Below are 22116 nucleotides of genomic sequence, written 5' to 3' on the forward strand. Positions count from 1 at the left end.
TGAACAAGCCCCTACACCGCCCCCTATCTGTCCTATAAAGGACCACACTTTGTTTTCATAGAGTTTATTTTTGGCGTGAGAATTAAAGACGTAAATTCTGCCATATTACTGGGTTATTATGTGGTGACATTTATTAGCGTCCAGACACCCGATCGATGTGTGTGTCACCTTCATCATAAAAGATGGACGTAAATTATACAGAAATGAGACAATATTAATGGAGGAAAGGAAGGAAAACCCGCCATGTTGTAAAGTGACAGCTCCGGTTTTGTTCTTACAACTTGGCCGATTTCCAAGAAAACGGTAATGGACGTCTCTAAGTCTAAAGTCTACGGGGAACCTGCAAAGAACCTAAACTGGTCTCAGGCACTGGACTTCTGCCATTGACTATCGAATATCTATGGGGAAGCCAGATGTCTATCATGGGAAACAGATAAGTTGCATGAAGGCGTTCAGTCCATATTTCCTCCACCACCCAACACTAATATTATCCATGATTTCAATTGGTCCATTTGGGGGCAGATGGCCATGGCTGAGGTCCATCTGAAGTCTATGGTCAGTGTACTATATGGGGTGTGATGTTGGTGGCTCTTAGAGGACTGCTGTTCTACAGTAACAAAATAAAGTTATGGTCAGAAGAGTTGCATGTGTTTTTTTTTTCTTCTTGGCCGAACCTGGGAACACTTCCTGTTATTTGGGAATTCCTAAAACTATTCCTACAATAAGTGAGGAGCAGCTATCAGGGTCTCCTGGGGAAACCTGAACACCAGGACGCCACTCAACTCTGGTTCAACGCTTAGGCCTTTGGTCTTGAAGGAGAATCTATTGCTACGTCATGACGCCAGTACTAGTCCAGCGCACAGGTGTGATGTTTGCACTTACTTTAGTGTGGCAGTCTGCAGTGTTCCCCAAATAGTCGGTGACCTGCCGGGTTGTGATAAGTCCATTGGACTCGTCACAGTAGTCCTGAGTGGCAACTGACCCACCCGGATTATCGGTACTGCCACCCACAGAAGGGGGATCCAAGTAATATAAAAATATAACAGCTTTACTCAGGGGCGTAGCTAAAGGCTGATGGGCCCTGGTGCAAAATGTTAGCTTGGGGCCCCCCAACTCACCCGATTAGGCAAAGTCATATCTAATGTTATATCCAGGGGCGGGCTGGGCAGGGGGGCAGGGGGGCACATGCCCCCCGGGCCGGTCTTCCCCCAGTTGTCAGGGCCGCCTGGCTGCTGACAGCTGGCTGGAGTCCTCAGTGCCTCCCCTGCTTACAGCCCCGGCCTCTTCAGTCATATTTACCTGTGGCTGTGCTGTGGATCCGGTCTGTGCTGGAAGCGGCCGCTGAAGCCCCGCCCCCATGACAGTAAGCCCCGCCCCCTTTATGGCCATTATGCTTTCTATAAGCCTATGAGGCTTATGGTAAAAAGCAAACTGCTGTACGCAGTATCTTCCTCCGGCCACCAGAGGCCGCTCTCTCCTTCCAGCTGGTTCTCCTGTGTCTGGGCTAGAAGAGCCTGAAGACCGAGAAGATGGTGTCTGCAGGAAGCCAGGTACCTACACAGGAGGAGATCTACACAGCAGGACATAAGGCAGGGGGAGGGAACCAAGGCCCTCCAGCTGTTGCAAAACTAATACTCCCATCATACCTGGGCAGCCATAGGCTGTCCATGCATGATGGGAGTTGTAGTTTTGCAACAGCTGAAGAGCCAAGGTTCCCTATCCCTGACATAGAGGATACATATACACAGGAGACCTACACAGGAGGATACATATATACAGGAGACCTACACAGGAGGATACATATATACAGGAGACCTACACAGGAGGATACATATATACAGGAGACCTACACAGGAGGATACATATATACAGGAGACCTACACAGGAGGATACATATATACAGGAGGAGACATACAGAGGAGTATATAGAGGATACATATATACAGGAGGAGACATATATACAGGGGTACATGGAGGATACATATATACAGGAGGAGACATATATACAGCGGTACATGGAGGATACATATATACAGGAGGATACATATATACAGGAGACCTACACAGGAGGATACATATATACAGGAGACCTACACAGGAGGATACATATATACAGGAGGAGACATACAGAGGAGTATATAGAGGATACATATATACAGGAGGAGACATATATACAGGGGTACATGGAGGATACATATATACAGGAGGAGACATATATACAGCGGTACATGGAGGATACATATATACAGGAGGATACATATATACAGGAGGAGACATACAGAGGAGTATATAGAGGATACATATATACAGGAGGAGACATACAGAGGAGTATATAGAGGATACATATATACAGGAGGAAACATATATACAGGGGTACATGGAGGATACATATATACAAGAGGAGACATACAGAGGAATTAGGGCTGGGTGACTAATCAAATTAATTCGCCCAGAAGGTTAGAATCGATTAGATTTTTTGTGAAAATCTTAAATTAAATTTTCACAAAAAATCATTGCAGGCGGAGCAGCATGAATTGTCGGGTTGGCGGCCGGGCAAGAGGTGCAGGTCAAGCGGGCGGCGCGGAGGTGAGGTGCATGGCGGGCTTATGGCGGTGCGTGGAGTGTTGGGCCGGAGGTGAGGTGCAGGGCGGTCGGGCAGTCCGCCTAATAGAGCTGCGACTGACCTGCCTGAGCTATAAATATCACGTCCTGCTCCCCTCCCGGCCACACGTGCAGGTCCCCGGTCTCTGGAGCAGGCCGCAGGGGCTGTAGTGGTGATATCACCACTACAGTCCCTGCGGCCTCCTTCAAAGACTGGGGACCTGCATGTGTGGCGGGGAGGGGAACTTGTGTGCCAGGGTGAGAGGAAGAGGAGGAGGGCTATGTGCACTCACTCCTGCCCCAATCACCCCCAGCTGCCCCAGTCCCCCTAGAGTCACCCCCAGTCTGCCTCAGTGCCCCTCAGTCACCCCCAGTCTTTCCCATTTCCCCTCCGTCATCCCCAGTCTGCCCCAGTCCCCCTTCAGTCAACTCCAACTGTCCCCAGTCCCCCTTCAGTCAACCCCAGTTTGCCCCATACACCCCCAGCTCTCCCAGTCACCCTCAGCTCCCCCAGTTTGCCCCATACACCCCCAGCTCTCCCAGTCACCCCCAGCTCCCCCAGTTTGCCCCATACACCCCCAGCTCTCCCAGTCACCCCCAGCTCCCCCAGTTTGCCCCATACACCCCCAGCTCTCCCAGTCACCCCCAGCTCCCCCAGTTTGCCCCATACACCCCCAGCTCTCCCAGTCACCCCCAGCTCCCCCAATTTGCCCCGTACACCCCCAGCTCTCCCAGTCACCCCCAGCTGCCCCAGTTTCCCCCAGTGACCCCTCAGCTATACCCGTATTACTACTACACCCCTCATCTTTACCTGTACTACTACAGCCCACATCTGTACCTGTACTACTAATACCCCTCATCTATACCTGTACTACTACTACTACTACTAATGCCCCTCATCTGTATTACTAATACCCCCCATATCTATACCTGTATTACCTCACCCCTCATCTTTACCTGTACTACTACACCCCTTATTCACTATACCTCCACTACTACACCCTACCTAGATGGAGGCACCAGTAGTATGGTGGTATAAGTAACTATGTGGTGAAGGAGTGGTGATAATATTTGTTACTTATATAATGGTAATAGATGATGTGGCTATGGGGTCATAGAGCGCAGTTATGGGCGTGGCTATGTCCCTCTTTCCCCCCAGCAAAAGTTGGGGGGTATGCATATATACAGGAGTACATAGAGAAGACATATATACAGAAGTATATAGATGATACATATATACAGGAGTACATAGAGGATACATCATATATCCTTTATGTACTGCTGTATATATGCATCCTCTATGAACTGCTGTGTAGGTCTCCTCCTGTGTATATAATATATATATATAGTTACACTGATCCAAATTTTCCTGCATTGCATATTCCCTCGTGAATATATATATATATATATATTAGGGCTGGGCGGTATACCGCAAAAATACCGATACCGTCACTGGCGTCGGTTAACCGACCTCAACTTAGCCAGGACGGTATCTGCGGTATTTTTGCTTTTCTATCTCCCTGTTAGAGTGCCCCCTCACTGCGCCCATCCTGTGAGAGCGCCTCCCGCACACACGCACGCCGCCTGGCATTAGCGCTGTACATTATGTGCAGGGGCGCTAATATAAGAGCGGGAGGTGGTGGAGGAGCAGCAGTGTAAGAAGGCCCCGCCCCCCGCAAGTCCCGTCCAAGCGCCCGCCCTCCTTACCCGTCCGGTCCCGTCTGAGGCTCCTCACCTGTCCGATACCACCCCACCCCCAGCGGTCCAGTCCCGTCCGATGCCCCCCACTGGTCCCGTCCTGTCCGAGGCCCCCCACCTCTCCCCTCCGAGGCTCCTCCCACACACACCCGGCCGGCGAACACTGCCCTATGTTTTCCTGTGTGTGCAGGGACGCCGGCGTGTCAGAGCTGGAGGAGCAGCATTTGGGGGCGGCTGTCCTGTACTTCCCTAAGTAACAGTACAGGAGTGTAGCATAGGAGGAACGAATGGGCTGCAGCATGCAGGATAAGTTATAGGAGACATCCTGCTGCAGCCCATTCATTCCTCCTATGCTACAGCCCTGTACTGTTACTAAGGGAACTACATTTCCCTGTATAGTAATACACCCCTATCCGCCGCCTTGTATAGTCATACACCCCTATCCGCCGCCTTGTATAGTCATACACCCCTCTCCGCCCCGCCTGTATAGTCATACACCCCTGTCCCCCCCCTGTATAGTCATACACCCCTCTCCGCCCCCCCTGTATAGTCATACACCCCTGTCCCCCCCCTGTATAGTCATACACCCCTCTCCGCCCCCCCGTATAGTCATACACCCCTGTCCCCCCCCCCCTGTATAGTCATACACCCCTGTCCCCCCCCCCTGTATAGTCATACACCCCTGTCCGCCCCCCTGTATAGTCATACACCCCTGTCCGCCCACCCCGCCTGTATAGTCATACACCCCTGTCCGCCCACCCCGCCTGTATAGTCATACACCCCTGTCCGCCCACCCCGCCTGTATAGTCATACACCCCTATCCCCCCTGTATAGTCATACCCCCCTGTATAGTCATACACCCCTACCCCCCTTGTATAGTCATACACCCCCATCCCCCCCCCCACTGTATAGTCATACACCCCTATCCCCCCTGTATAGTCATACACCCCTATCCCCCCTGTATAGTCATACACCCCTATCCCCCCCCTGTATAGTCATACACTCCTGTCCACCCCCCGCCTGTATAGTCATACACCCCTACCCCCCCCCCCCCTGTATAGTCATACACTCCTGTCCACCCCCCGCCTGTATAGTCATACACCCCTATCCCCCCCCTGTATAGTCATACACTCCTGTCCACCCCCCGCCTGTATAGTCATACACCCCTATCCCCCCCCTGTATAGTCATACACTCCTGTCCACCCCCCGCCTGTATAGTCATACACCCCTGTCCACCCCCCCCCCCGTATAGTCATACACCCCTATCCGCCCCCTGTATAGTTATACACCCCTGTCCGCCACCCCTGTATAGTTATACACCCCTGTCCGCCACCCCTGTATAGTTATACACCCCTGTCCGCCACCCCTGTATAGTTATACACCCCTGTCCGCCACCCCTGTATAGTCATGCTCAGTGAGTTTTTTACTTTTTTGATATTGACAGTTTTTCATAGCAAGTGGGTGTGGTTTGCAAAAAGGGGCATGTCATAATTATCGTTCAGTTATCGTTACCGCGGCTACATGTGCGATTAATCGCGATATTGATTTTGGCCCATATCGCCCAGCCCTAATATATATATATACGCACACACAGGAGGAGACCTACACAGCAGTACATAGAGGATACATATATACAGCAGTACATAGAGGATACATACAGTATATACAGGAGGAGACATACACAGCAGTACATAGAGGATACATATATACAGGAGTAGACATACACAGCAGTACATAGAGGATACATATATACAGGAGTAGACATACACAGCAGTACATAGAGGGGACATATATACAGGAGGAGACATATACAGGAGTACATAGAGGATACATATATACAGGAGTACATAGAGGATACATATAAGTAGGTGTGTTTGTTGTTTTGTTTATTATTATTTTTACTAATGGGGGGTGCACACACGAGGGGGGTGTTCTAAAAAGAGGAATGCCTATACCCACAGGACCACAGCAGTGATATAAACTATTGTAAAAAAAAAATACAGAAACCCCAGCTTTCCCAGCATCTTGTATTTGTAGTCAGTATAATGGAGGTCACCCAGCTTTTCCACCATCGTATACTCAGTATGATGGAGGTCACCCAGCTTTCCCAGCATCTTATAGTCAGTAGGATGGAGGTCACCCAGCTTTCTCACCATCCTATACTCAGTATGATGGAGGTCACCCAGCTTTCCAGCATCTTATACTCAGTATGATGGAGATCACCCAGCTTTCACAGCATCTTATACTCAGTTTGATGAAGGTCAACCAGCTTTCCAGCATCATATACTCAGTATGATAGAGGTCACCCAGCATTCCTAGCATCTGTCTATGGGTACGTCCCGTGTCATCGCTGAGCCGCCCCATAGACTTATACAGGAAAGTGACTTCTGATCCCTTCACAGGGCACAGTAGGATATTTGGTCACAAATGATGAAGATGTTATAGGTAAGGGCCAGAGTGGTCCTTAAAGGATGGGCCGCCAGCCTGCTACTTATGGGCCAGTGCTGTGTGCTTGCCCCCCGGGCTAAAATTTGCCAGCCAGCCCCTGGTTATATCCAATTACTCTAATGTGCCACCATGTTCTAATGCACTGTCACTGTCTCCACCTCATGTACTGCACTACTGCCCTCTATAATTAATGGACTGTACTGTGTCATTGTCTAACAGGACGTTTCAGCGTCAAGCCTTCCTCAACTGACAGTTGAGGAAGGCTTGACGCCGAAACGTTCTGTTGCCATTGTATATTTTTGATGGATTTTTTTCTACAATAAAAATTTATTAAGCCTGATGGCGAGTGCCGAGAATGAACTTTTATAATACTGTTGGAATCTTTTCTTACTACGAGCACCACCCTAGATACAGAAGTGCCGTTTAAAAAACTTTTTTTTCTTCAGTGTCGAGTGACTCGTCCTCCTAGGGTGATACAAGCTCCAGTCATGGTTACCTGGGTGAAGCTAAGCTCCCGGCACATCCCACTTACCTGCACTGCGAGATATAATACGTAGACATCTCCCTTTGGCTAGAATACAGAACACATGGTACAACAATAACATTAACCCATTGCTAACTTCAGCTGTGCAAATAAGATCAGAGGTGTATAAAGAACACCTAGTGGTTCAAAAAAAGGACAGCGGCACTGGCTTCCCCACGCTGTTCTATTCATGAGCAACACTTAAAGTGAATGTACCTGATGGTATGTGTATGGGGTTATGATAACTATTCTCCAATGAATAGCTCCGTGCACGGTGGACATCTACGAATGCATTTCCATAGTGTGTTCCATAGCTACTGCCTTAATGCAGTATATATTATATAAAGCAGGTTTTGGATCACTACGTCAGGAGTCGTGAATTTTATACCTTTGCTGTATTGGCGCTCTACGAGGACGGGAGTTTTGCAGAACAAAGTAAAAACTTTCAGGTGATGATTCTAAGAACCCATTTGTTTCCTTTTACAATGAACTCAATAGAGCAGCAGATGACAAAGTCCTGGATGACCATTATTATTTCGTTTTTTCATCCATCTTCCTACGGATTTTAAAATAAAAGTCTAAAAGATGTAAAATGATCTCAGCGGTGGAAAACTATTATAGTGAATGGAAGAATGGATGGAAACGTCTGTTATCAGTATCGCCAGATATAGTAACGTGTTATCTCTTCCCTGCAGGGACGTAGATGAAGAAGTGAGAAGAAACCCGGGAAAAGCGTCGGCAGCGATGAAATATAAATATATGGAGTCTTTAAAGATAACACTATAGGCGATTACTAATGGGATAAAAGCACGGTGGGATGGGGACATGCTGTTACTGCTTTTTATGGCACTTTTGTCTGCAAAATGCAATTCAGTCTTAGACCCTGATTTATGGAAATGATGCTCTGGATATAGAAAGGTGCAGTGGTACCTTGGTTTAGGAGCATTTTGGTTTAAGAGCTCACAGTTTTTTAAAATTGTAACTTGGCTTAAGACCATTGCTTTGATTGAAGTCCAGGAAAACATGGATACAGCCATAGACTTTCTTCTACCAATGAGTTGGCAGGTAAGTAAACATTATTGGGCACTTATGACCCCGGTGGAAGGGGCACCATTAAAAATTCTCTCGTACTAAATATGTTCTACACACTCCAGGTGAGTGAGAATGATACATACATATACATCAATAAAACGCCAAGAAGAAGTACACACCAAATATTTTATTACTTAATGCATTGAATAAAAAAATAACAAACTTTCAAAACGGGAAGAAACTAATAAAAAACAAAACAGAAAGATTACAAAAAGTTTTTTTGTTTTTTTTTTTTGGCAGAAAGGGTAAATTATTCGTCATTTCTTCAAAAACATCCGTCATCAGTACTCAGGCCTGGCCCAGCAACGCAGTCGCTTTTAGATCAGGCCGTCAAAAAGAACAGAAGTTTTAGAAAATGTCTCACAATCCATCCGGTCTGCTGAAATATAAAAACAAGGTACAAAACACCCGACCTCGAGCGTTATAACTAGTACAGGGGAGAAGTTTTCCTTACCGGCCAATCAGATTCCGGCAATGATTTGATTGGCAGCTATGGACAACTCCTCCCCTTTGACCTCTCCTGTATTATTTTTTTTTTATTAATGAGGCCTTTTTTGTTTATTTGCTGTATTATGTGCTTTTAATAAAGTGTCATCTTATACAACTTCCTTTATATATAACAAGGACAGACTTCTATTTTTTAAATACTATATTTCTTCCAAAGACAGGAAATACAAGGACTTAGGTCGGAATACCCATTTACCTGCTATGAGAAAGAGGCATCATGACATCAGGGGAATCGGCTGATAACAGGGAACAATAGTATATAACCACCTGAACATATAAAAGAAGTTGTATATATGATAACGTTATCCAGAAAAACTGATCCTAAAATTTGAGAACTTCCTAAAAAATTGTACATAAATTTCCTAGAATTTTTTCTTAAATGTTTTAAAAAAACCTTTAACCCGGCATCAATTGGACCTATTTCCAACAAGCCCCGCCCCCAGCCCACCCATAAAATGCCACAGAACACCAAAACCCCACCCACCCTTGATGGCTGTCTTGCCCCTTTCCTATGAAATACTGAGGACCATCATCACAATCAATAAAGAGAAAGCCAGTGCTCATCTGGACTACCAGACAGATGTCGGATTAAAGGGATTTTACTGCATATTTTGGCCCAGTTTTCCCAGTCACAATAAAACCTCTAATTTTGCTGGATAACACAACAAATATTAAAAAAAAAAAAAAAAAAAAAGATTCTAACATAGTAATACCACAGATATTAGGGAAATAGAAAAATAGTGAAACTATCTAAATATATAATAATAAAAAAAAAAATCCAGACCCATCCTATCATTGGGAGGGATCCTGTGTCTGCATAGCAACACTTAGTAACCATGTCAGTACAACACACTATGTAACACGTGACTAATGGTAAGATGTGGAGGGTGGAGCAGAGGTGGCGGGTGATTTGCTTGTATATGGTCACAGGACTGGGAGGTGACTATTAAAAGGAAGTGTCTGTTTTACACCGCCCCTTTTCCTGTTGCGGAGCAATGGGGGAACTTAGGACCCTGGAGTCAATTGGAGTCTTAAATGGGCACTGTCACTTTAAAAACAAAAAGTTTTTAAAAGGCCTAGAGACAAGTCAAAAGTTTTGATCAATCACAGTCCGGGTGTTCAGACCCTCGCTGATCATTACATAAAAAAGAGAGAAGGAGGTTGTCTTTTCTGTCTCACTGCCGGAAACAGTCTCTATTGTGTGAAGAGACTGTCTCTTTCAGAGAGCCAGAGAGAGAAGGGCACAGCCATAGGCTTCCTAATGATCAAAACTCTCTAAGACTTGTCAAAAAGTTTTTTTTATGGTCATGGGTACTCTTTAAGTAGGTGGTTCAAACTGCTTAGACCCCCATACCCTGGCCTGGCTAAAATTTTAGGGCTTTTTGCTCCATCTAGCGCACCATCCCAATATACTAAATATAGAGTCAACCTAATTCATGTACATTGTTACCCTCACCTGACATACTACGACCATGTAACGGGACAAACCACCCGCCTCTTTTCTTTATAAAAATACATAAAACAATAGACAAACACTAGCAGCGGAGGTCGGACATTACCCTCCTGGAATATGGGCTGCGTAAAATAAATTCAGGCCTAACCCGTTCACAGTAAATTTTGGGGTAAATCGTCATGTAGCGCACCACCTCCGGGACATGGTGACACCCTTCTCCTCCGCTGGGAGGGCACAAAAAATTGGCACAGACAATAATACATAGAAGCAGAATTGTATCAGATCATGTCGATCGCTGCATAGATCACACTGGGCTGAGAACAACAATGACAATTTTACAGTCTGGATATAATGTACATATAATGGTGGAAATTATGGCCAAACCCCAACCTCTCTTCTGATCACTAAGATGGTCATTGCTAAAATCCAACATTTTTGAGAAATTCTAAATTAATAGAATTAGCTCCAAATGGATTCGTTTAGCTCTACAGATTAAATGTCTCCTTACCCCATGAGCACCACCCAGTAGGGCCAAAAAGAAAAACAGAGGCCAAAACCCACTACTGTCATTTAACCTGGATGTGTAATTTTAAATAAAGTTGTTTTTATTACTTTTCTGAGGTCTTTTAAACTTCCTTCTGCTCCTGATGCAAACTGTCTCTCTATTTCCCCCACTTCCTGTCTAGTGTACATCCTGTAACAGACTTCCTGTTCCTGCTGTACACTCTAGCTAGGATTTAGACGATTGTGGGTTGCTGCCTACAGGCTTCTGTAGGTGAAGTAATAGTCAAAGGAATGGAGATGGTTGGCTAAAATCCCAGCTATAGCAGGAACAAGAAGTCAATTAAAGGATGTACACCAGGCAGAAAGTGAAGCAATGGAGAGGGGAGAGCAGAAGGAATCCATGGTGGAACATAGAAAGGCGGAGTCTGACAGCGGCTTATTTCTGTATCCAAATTGAGAACAAAGTGTAGGGGAGGTTAGGCAAGACAGCGCCCTGGTTTTTCTGAACTACTGGGACACAGACAATCATGTACACCTCATGTGGCCCCGAGGCTGAGATGGTGCTCCCCTAGAACAATACCCATGAGGTGGAAGAAGATGCTTTTATAATACTGTAATGGGAGGTAACAGTCAACAAGGATATCAGCCCAAGACGCTGGTTGTGACTTTATAATAAAAGACAAAGTAACCAAACAGAACTCAGAATACACATTTGGAGGGTAGACCTAGGACTCCAAATATGGCTTCGCTTTCTCTAACCCTTCCTTCAAAAACTTTACATATGTGGCAGTAGAAATGTCTTCCAAACCATCAGAAAAACTAAACAGGCTGGAGTCCACTTCTTCTGGCTTCACCGAAGTGATATCTAGAAAATAATTTGCGTTAATATGGTGCACGACAGTTCCATTAGGAAGACAGATCATCATCTCCACGGGAAAGTTATACTTCTCCAGGTGGAGAGAAGCGTACGTTGCATATGAATTGTTTTCTTTGTTGCTTTGAAGTTCTTCGAGTTCTTTCACCAGTGACCAACTACTGATGAAGCTCTCATTGAGCAAAGCGAGAACGGGCAAACTCTCCAGGACGGTCTCCCGGAGAGTTCGCCCCGAACCTCAGCAGGATTGATCGTCTAAAGCGCCCCAAAGTAAGACTGAGTGTATGAGTTTCTTTTCGGCAAACGCTCTATCAAAAGCTTCCGTAAAGGGGAAATATGAAACCTTCTTAAAAGGGTACATGGTGACTTCAAGTTTTCTCGCGGCTTCTTCCCAGCTTATCTCCGACTCCCAGGATATCTCCTCAAATACAAACTCTAGAGGTTCCCCATCAGCATTACGGCTATCAATGACGTTTCCATTTTCATCATGGATCACTGAGGGGATGGATGGGCCTAAAGACTCCAATTCCATCTGGGGCATATAGCCAATGTCTACTTCCATATTGCTGCTTTCACTTGCTCCATACAGCCATTCCATGTCAACATTCAGAGTCCGGTTGTTCGGGACAAAGAGCTTGAAGTATCTGACATGGGAAGCGTCCTTGGAGAGGACTAAATGGCCAGTGAACTGACCAGGAGAGTACCAGAAAGGGAAATTTGGTGGCTCATTGAGCTGGAATTCGGCATGGATCCGGAACGCAATATCATAGTAAAAGTCACTGATGGCTCGTATACAAGCCACCGCACCTTGTGGTGCAAACCTCGTCTTGACAAATGGACGAGGGTGAAACATAGATAGAAGTTTATAGATCAGGACTTCTTTCCCTTTAGGAGATGGAGGGTAAATTCTGTTATTGGGCAAATAACCAGTGAAAATATTGAGCTCACTGGGAATGATCCACCAAGGATCTCCAAGAGCCACTTTATTTTTTGGTGGGAGGAAGGCCTTGAACTGGCGGGCAAAAAACACAGTGTTGGGCACTACTGGTGTTGTCCAATTTCTCAGTCCAGAAAGAGCACTGTTGGTGATTCCTAAGAACCCGTCCTTGCTTTTGGTCATGGTCTCCATAAGCAGAGGCTGAAACCGTGCAGAAACAGATAACGTCTCCCCATTGGGATCCAGGTTATCCTCTTCTTCATAATCGTATGCTGGAGTGATCCCTGTAAACTTTTCAGCAATAGGTCTGAACTCTTCAGGACTTATATACATATCATTGTCGGCATCAAGTGAGGAGAAGAGAAGGAGACCCTCAATACCCAGAGTCCGTAGGGCCGCCTCCTGCCGTTTCACCAGTTCATTATCACGATACAACCGAACACCAATCACTATGACCGCAAGTAATACAAAGATCAGTGTCCACCTAAAGAACTTCAAGCAAAAGGAAGAACTTTTTTCTTTCTTGATTTCCTCTTTGTCCACAGTTTCTTGGTGTGCGGCATTGTTTGTCTCTGTGTCTTTTTTCCTTTTACGAAGAACAGCTGTCATATCTAAAAGGAAGGAGAAAATCTAATTACACATTATCATTTTACAGGTATGTACCAATACCTAAAAAAATACTGCCTCCTAAGCACAAGAATATAAGTGCTATATCACTGCCTCCTATATACAAGAATATAACTACTATAATACTGCTCCCTATATACAAGAATATAACTACTATAATACTGCTCCTATATACAAGAATATAACTACTATAATACTGCTCCTATATACAGGAATATAACTGCTATATCACTGCCTCCTATATACAAGAATATAACTACTATAATACTGCTCCTATATACAGGAATATAACTACTATAATGCTGCTTCTATATACAAGAATATAACTACTATAATACTGCTCCCATATACAAGAATATAACTACTATAATACTGCTCCTATATACAAGAATATAACTACTATAATACTGCTCCTATATACAGGAATATAACTAACTTCTTCCTGTGGAACAGGTGCAGGCTTCCTCACAATTTATAGAGTTAATTCCACATAATGATGCTTCTCTCGCTGTATATATTATAGCTGTATAATATATGCAGTTTCAGGTGTCAGGGTTATGTAATGTCCTGATATATACCAGGCCGCAGCTCTCCTGCCTCGGGGCTGCAATCCTTGATGAGAACGTTCTGCAGCATAGTATGGCGGCAGATACAACACGACATCCATAATCTTCATTATATATACACAGATGTCATTGAAATGTTCCTTTTGTGAATACTGAGATCTCCCAGAACAGACGATGTTACCACTACTCTGATCACATCACCATGCGTTGTGCCATAGGACAGCCTCAGCTCTGCTACATCTGTCACATACAGAGGATAGAATAGATTTAATGTGTGCGCCCCCCCCCCCCCCCCCCCCCCGCCATTCAGTATCCTAAAATGTATATGCAATGCAGATATATACAGCAATTATTAGGGGGAAGCAGGTGCCCAGAACTGTCTGTACGACGTTACTAGCATTCATATGTAGGAGATCCTAAGAAGAGTGTCTCTCTCTGTGGAGGACCCGTCCTGTGCGGTATTATACAGACAGCCCTGTGATACCAATGGGTGCTGTGTAATACCTTTTGTCTCCTGTGGTGGTGCTGCAGGTAAATCAAACACTTACTGCTGATCAGTAGCGGGTCCCACAGGAGGAGTATGGAGGATGATCCAATTGGTATTCCCCATAGGGGAAGACTACAGTGCCGCCTGACCTCTGGACTCTAAAAGAGGTGGAAAGACCACCATGTACAGCCAAGTACCATAAGCAGACAACACCTGTGCCCACCCTACACCTACCTACTGTGAATGGCTTTCCAAGTTCCTTGTAAGTGGCCACCAGCTTAGAGGCTCCAAGAGGAAGCTCTGGAGACAGCAGCATCGGTGATATGAGACAGCATAGCTCAGTGATATGTTCTGAGACTGCTGCTGAGACTGGGAAAGCTGGGTGACAGCTCAGTGATATGTTCTGAGACAGCTACTGAGACTGGGAAAGCTGGGTGACAGCCCAGTGAGATGTGACTGCTACTGAGACTGGGAAAGCTGGGTGACAGCTCAGTGATATGTTCTGAGACTGCTGCTGAGACTGGGAAAGCTGGGTGACAGCTCAGTGATATGTTCTGAGACAGCTACTGAGACTGGGAAAGCTGGGTGACAGCCCAGTGAGATGTGACTGCTACTGAGACTGGGAAAGCTGGGTGGCAGCTCAGTGATATGTGATTGGTAAAGCTGGGTGACAGCTCAGTGATATGTGACAGCTGCTGAGACTGGGAAAGCTGGGTGACAGCTCAGTGATATGTGACTGCTGCTAAGACTGGGAAAGCTGGGTGGCAGCTCAGTGATATGTGATTGGTAAAGATGGGTGACAGCTCAGTGATATGTTCTGAGACAGCTACTGAGACTGGGAAAGCTGAGTGACAGCCTAGTGAGATGTGACTGCTACTGAGATTGGGAAAGCTGGGTGACAGCTCAGTGATATGTGACAGCTGCTGAGACTGGTAAAGCTGAGTGACAGCCCAGTGATATGTGACTGCTGCTGAGACTGGGAAAGCTGGGTGACAGCTCAGTGATATGTGACTGCTGCTAAGACAGGGAAAGCTGGGTGACAGCTCAGTGATATGTAACTGCTGCTGAGACAGGGAAAGCTGGGTGACAGCTCTGTGATATGTGACTGCTGCTGAGACTGGGAAAGCTGGGTGACAGCTCAGTGATATGTAACTGCTGCTGAGACAGGGAAAGCTGGGTTATAGCTCAGTGATATGTGACTGGTAAAGCTGGGTGACAGCTCCGTGATATGACTGCTGCTGAGACTGGGAAAGCTGGGTTACAGCTTAGTGATATGACTGCTGCTGAGACTGGGAAAGCTGGGTGACAGCTCAGTGATATGTGACTGCTGCTGAGACTGGGAAAGCTGGGTGACAGCTCAGTGATATGTGACTGCTGCTGAGACTGGGAAAGCTGGGTGACAGCTCAGTGATGTGTTCTGAGACAGCTACTGAGACTGGGAAAGCTGGGTGACAGCCCAGTGAGATGTGTCATCACAGCTCCGTGATATGTGACAGCTGCTGAGACAGGGAAAGCTGGGTGACAGCTCAGTGATATGTGACTGCTGCTGAGACTGGGAAAGCTGGGTGACAGCTCAGTGATATGTGACTGCTGCTGAGACTGGGAAAGCTGGGTGACAGCTCAGTGATATGTTCTGAGACAGCTACTGAGACTGGGAAAGCTGAGTGACAGCCCAGTGAGATGTGACTGCTACTGAGATTGGGAAAGCTGGGTGACAGCTCAGTGATATGTGACAGCTGCTGAGACTGGGAAAGCTGGGTGACAGCTCAGTGATATGTGACTGCTGCTAAGACTGGGAAAGCTGGGTGGCAGCTCAGTGATATGTGATTGGTAAAGCTGGGTGACAGCTCAGTGATATGTGACAGCTGCTGAGACTGGGAAAGCTGGGTGACAGCTCAGTGATATGTGAATGCTGCTGAGACAGGGAAAGCTGGGTGACAGCTTCGTGATATGTGACTGGTAAAGCTGGGTGACAGCTCCGTGATATGTGACAGCTGCTGAGACTGGGAAAGCTGGGTGACAGCTCTGTGATATGTGACTGCTGCAGAGACTGGGAAAGCTGGGTGACAGCTCAGTGATATGTAACTGCTGCTGAGACAGGGAAAGCTGGGTTATAGCTCAGTGATATGTGACTGGTAAAGCTGGGTGACAGCTCCGTGATATGACTGCTGCTGAGACTGGGAAAGCTGGGTTACAGCTTAGTGATATGACTGCTGCTGAGACTGGGAAAGCTGGGTGACAGCCCAGTGATATGTGACTGCTGCTGAGACTGGGAAAGCTGAGTGACAGCTCAGTGATATGTGACTGCTGCTGAGACAGGGAAAGCTGGGTGACAGCTCCGTGATATGTGACTGGTAAAGCTGGTTGACAGCTCCGTGATATGTGACAGCTGCTGAGACTGGGAAAGCTGGGTGACAGCTCAGTGATATGTGACTGCTGCTGAGACTGGGAAAGTTGGGTGACAGCTCAGTGATATGTGACAGCTGCTGAGACTGGGAAAGCTGGGTGACAGCTCAGTGATATGTGACTGGCATGCTAGTAATTGTAGTCCCGCAGCAGCTGGAGGTCCGCAGGTTGGGCACCTGCAGTATATAGACCGGGTTTCCCCCGCTCTTGTGTAGTCGGACACTGTGAATCCTTATAGAAGACCCTGAACTGTCCCCTTGTGTGTCATGGCCGCTGTTACCATAGTAACACTTAGTGCTGGCATTCGGTGTGCCATGCGTTACTATGGTACCACGAGACGTTCCGTCTTCACTAAATACACGACAGGCGGCTCACAGCGGGGACTGGTAGAACAGAGTGGCAGTATACGACTGTATTCACACCAAACATATGTATATATCCATTTACCTGACAATAGAAAGAAAATCTGAAGAATAACTGCCCTGTTTGAACACTTCCACGATCATGACCTCGCAGCAGGCTGTAAAGTGAGGACGGTTTCTCTGGGGAGTCAGGAGTTTAACCCTTTGTGCTGACTGTTGATAAAACCTCAGAGGGAATTTAGCAATGCCTTCAGCGTTTATAGTTTTTGCGCAGTGGGACATTGACTCCATAGACATCACTGTTCGGGCCATATTATTAGGCAGCCCGGGGTGGTCCGTAAAGCTGCGCCAAACTTTGTGAACATTTACTGAGCCTTGATAATTACCACATGTAATAGTACCCTTAAAGGTCATACACAGAGCCATGACACCCAGGTGTGAAGTATGGGCTACGTGTGCAGGTTGCTCCGGTGCCCAGGGGCCTTTTCCCCACTCCCCTCGGCCCCCTCTGACTCTTCTGGACCCGTATCTGTTTTGACAGGCCGTTCAGGCAATTACTGGCCATGGGGTCGTCCCGTCTCGGTTAGTGATTGGCTGAGCGGCCTGTCACTGAAGAGACAGGGCCAGAAGTGTCAGAGGCGGGGAAAACACAGGGAAAAGGCACCAGGACATCGGGGGAACATGGGTAAGGGCCTCATTACATGGAAAGATTATCGTGTGAAAAATCGTTATATAATTCAAATTTAAACTATAATCTTTCTGTGTGTATGCAGGCGACAAACGATTAACGAAAAAACTCTTCTGTATGTGGTAATCTCATCTTTAGAGCTGACCATCAAATCTTTAATCGTTTACTTAATTATTTGTTATTTATTCGCAAATCTTTTGGTGTATGTATTATCATGTGTATTATGGGGGAAAAGTTCAGGTCATTCGCAATCGTTTATCGTAGAAAATGAAAAATCGATTGGTCTTATAGGACCCTATGCTAGCAGATCAGCACTCGCTTTACACTGCTTATCAGGCCGTGTAATACGCCAGTCTTCCAGTACTTATCAGCTGCTGTATGTCCTGTAAAAAGTGGTGAATTCTCTCCAGTCTGACACTGTGCTCTCTGCTTCCACCTCTGTCCATGTCAGGAACTGTCCAGGGCAGCAGCAAATCCCTATAGAAAATCTCTATGGCTCTGGACAGTTCCTGACATGGACAGAGGTGGCAGCAGAGAGCACTGTGTCAAACTGGAAAGAATACACTACTTTTTGCATGACATACAGCAGGAGATTTTTTTAAAGGGGAACTATCAGCAGGTTAGACAAATCTAACCTGCTGATAGCCCGCTGTAGCGCCAGGGACACTGAGGAGGAAGGTATGTGCGTTACCTTCCTCCTCTACACTGGTCCCACGCCGTTAGTCAGGGTAAACTCTGTTCGGGAGCACCACTGCGTCATCCGGCCCGCACCCTCCATTGATTATCATTAGAAGAGGTTGCCGGATGACGCGGCAGTGCTCCTAAGGGTGCTCCGGAGCAGAGTCTACCCCGACTGACGGCGCCGAGGAGGAAGGTAACACACACCTTCCTCTTCAGCGTCCCCGACGCTACAGGGGCCTATCAGTAGGTAAGATTTGTCTAAACTGCTGATAGTTCCCCTTTAAATTTTAGTTAATTACAACTCTATATAATTTTGTTATGCTGCGTTTATACGGAACGATTATCGTTCGAAATTTGCACGATAACGATCGAATTCGAACGATAATCGTACATGTAAACGCAGCGAACGATCAAACAACGAGCGAGAAATCGTTCATTTTGATCTTACATCATCTTAAATCGTCATTCGCAAAAAATTCGCTCCATATAAACAGTCGTTCACCGATTTAACCTATGTGCGAGATAGGCTTAAGCGCTCGCAAAACGATTTTTCCATACGATATATCGTTCCGTCTAAACGCTGATCGTTATAAAAAGAAATCGTTACTTTGAAATTGTTAATCGTACGATCGGGCGAATTATCGCTCCGTGTAAACGCAGCATTAAACCAGCTAATTGGAAAGAAAATCTTTTTTGCCTTTTTTTTAACCCCCTTAAGAGATGAAAGGATCAGCCAGAAGCCGAGTTCTGACTGTTTTTTTTTTTACTGTTCTTATGGGTTGTAAAAAAACACCGCCTTTCTGTCTACTACTTACTTTGACAGAACTCAGGAGTAAGACAAGTGTGTTTACACGCTTGTTCACACTTGCACCAATTTTACGGCTTACAATTTACAAGTTATTTTCCTGCGGGGGAAAAAAAAGAAAAGAAAAGAGAAAAAATTTTTTTGTACTGAAACGAGGCACAAAACAGCGTGTGAACATAGTCTGCGTCTGTCAGGGCATGCTGGGAGCTGCGGTTTTGTAACAGCTACAGGGCCGGGCAGCAACGCTATATGGCAAGAACCTCTGCACGACCTTACAGCCCATAGACCAGAAGAGGTCAGCGCCATCATGACGGCCGCCAGATGTTGTACTACGTGACCCGCACTATAACACGAAAGGAGACGCACCCCCTCTAAGCCATGTATCTATACGCTGTATGTGATATTTACATAGAGGACTGGCAGGGCGCCCCCTAGAGTGCATAAAAGGATACAATATCAATACACTGATACAAACAGATCATAAAATTATAAACTATAAAACTCATCAAACTTTTGCACAGCCCATAAAATTGTCATCAAAGACGGCGACTAAGCGGCTTCATCCCCTGACCATGGAGAGTCATAGAAACCAATGGAGATCGGACGCAGCCTCCATAGTCCCGAGACTAAAAGTTACAGGATTTAAAAGCCGCAGCGCCCCCCCAATACAGGAAATAAAGCGCAATCTGCACACCGCTTAAAGGAGCGGTCACTATATAGATAATATATGGTGCAGACACAGCAGAGCGCCCCCTACAGCACATTACAGTAATAATTCTGATGATAACAGTAATAACAGAGTGAATACATCATGATGAATATGAGGAGCTGACAATGAGTCTCTTACCTCCCACACTCCCAGCCAGACTGGAGCTGATGCACACAGGGTGTCACTATCTCCTACACGGATGGGGGAGCCCAAAACCTGCCTCCATGTCCTCTCACCCCCTGAATCCTCTGCCCCGTATACACTTACATCTGCTACAATAGTCTGGTCAGATAACCCTGCCTCAGTGGTTGCGGACGCTCCATGTGAAAGGAAATTACAAAATAATTATAAACGTCTCCCCCCATAAGCGGCGCAGTGGTACGGTCGGGGGCAGCCGCCTGATTGCGTTGTACGTGCTGGACCCACCGGGTTAACCCATTCAGAGCTGGTGTAATTAGAGCAGAGGCTCGGCCGGGGGCGCGACCATCCTGAGGGGAGGGGAGGGGGGACGCTGCAGATGTGGTGTTAACTCCTTCAGGGCTGGTGGTGACTGCTCACTCCTCACATTGCTCTGGATAGTGGATGTGGTTATGGTGTGGCACCATCATGGCATTGTTATTGGGCACTGACCGCACAGGGAATTATTTGGGATCTGAGTCAGGCTTTGGGATGGGATTGATGGAGACCTGGTGGTTTAGGTGGCCAGTGTGGCCTTTATATACAGTGGTGTTATCTATGAGGAGCTTGGACGGCTATGGGGCAGCATGGTCAGTAGTGATAAAGCATGTATCCCTCATATCCAACCGTATCTCATCTTGTATCCCTCATATCCAACCGTATCTCATCTTGTATCCCTCATATCCAACCGTATCTCATCTTGTATCCCTCATATCCAACCGTATCTCATCTTGTATCCCTCATATCCAACCGTATCTCATCTTGTATCCCTCATATCCAACCGTATCTCATCTTGTATCCCTCATATCCAACCGTATCTCATCTTGTATCCCTCATATCCAAATGTATCTCATCTTATATCCTCCATATCCAACCATATCTCATCTTGTATCCTCCATATCCAACTATATCTCATCTTATATCCTCCATATCCAACTGTATCTCATCTTGTATCCCTCATATCCAACCGTATCTCATCTTGTATCCTCCATATCCAACTGTATCTAATCTTGTATCCTCCATATCCAACTAAATCTAATCTTGTATCCTCCATATCCAACCGTATCTCATCTTGTATCCTCCATATTCAACTATATCTCATCTTGTATCCTCCATATCCAACTGTATCTCATCTTGTATCCTCCATATCTAAATGTATCTAATCATGCATCCATCTTGTCTCCCTCATATCCAACCGTATCTCATCTTGTATCCCTCATATCCAACTGTATCTCATCTTGTATCCTCCATATCCAACTGTATCTAATCATGCATCCATCTTGTATCCTCCATATCCAACTGTATCTCATCTTGTATCCTCCATATCCAACTGTATCTCATCTTGTATCCTCCATATCCAACTGTATCTAATCTTGAATCCTTTATTTCCAACTGTATCTCATTTTGTATCCTCCATATCCAACTGTATCTCATCTTGTATCCTCCATACCCAACTGTATCTCATCTTGTATTCTTCATATCCAACTGTATCTCATCTTGTATCCTCCGTATCTAACTGTATCTCATCTTGTATCCTCCATATCTAACTGTATCTCATCTTGAATCCTTTATATCCAACTGTATCTCATCTTGTATCCTCCATATCTAACTGTATCTCATCTTGAATCCTTTATATCCAACTGTATCTCATCTTGTATCCTTCATATCCAGCTGTGTCTCATCTTGTATCCTCCATATCCAACTGTATCTCATCTTGTATCCTCCATATCCAACTGTATCTCATCTTGTATCCTCCATATCCAACTGTACCTCAACTTGTATCCTCCATATCCAACTGTATCTCATCTTGTATCCTCCATATCCAACTGTATCTCATCTTGAATCCTTTATTTCCAACTGTATCTCATCTTGGGTCCCTCATATCCAGCTGTATCTCATCTTGTATCACTCATATCCAGCTGTATCTCATCTTGTATCCTTCATATCCAACTGTGTCTCATCTTGTATCCT

At 45.9% G+C, this 22116-nt stretch overlaps 1 protein-coding gene across 6 annotated transcripts; it reads right to left on the bottom strand.

Annotated features, from left to right (window-relative positions):
• Positions 1 to 9336: 9336 nt before the first annotated feature.
• SELENON (selenoprotein N) lies at positions 9337 to 22116 on the bottom strand. 6 transcript variants are annotated; one of them, XM_069960592.1, is made up of 2 exons: positions 21916 to 22116; positions 9337 to 13248 (listed from the first exon to the last, which is right to left on the bottom strand). In XM_069960592.1, the coding sequence occupies exon 2, from the start codon at positions 13244 to 13246 to the stop codon at positions 11552 to 11554; it is 1695 nt and encodes a 564-aa protein (XP_069816693.1). In that variant the 5' UTR covers positions 13247 to 13248; positions 21916 to 22116; the 3' UTR covers positions 9337 to 11551. The 6 variants fall into 6 exon arrangements, with proteins under 6 accessions (XP_069816693.1, XP_069816692.1, XP_069816695.1 ...); XM_069960591.1 differs by lacking the exon at positions 21916 to 22116 and adding an exon at positions 21601 to 21644; XM_069960594.1 differs by lacking the exon at positions 21916 to 22116 and adding an exon at positions 20107 to 20312.

Source organism: Dendropsophus ebraccatus, chromosome 2 (assembly GCF_027789765.1).
Source record: "Dendropsophus ebraccatus isolate aDenEbr1 chromosome 2, aDenEbr1.pat, whole genome shotgun sequence".
Taxonomy (NCBI): Eukaryota; Metazoa; Chordata; class Amphibia; order Anura; family Hylidae; genus Dendropsophus; species Dendropsophus ebraccatus.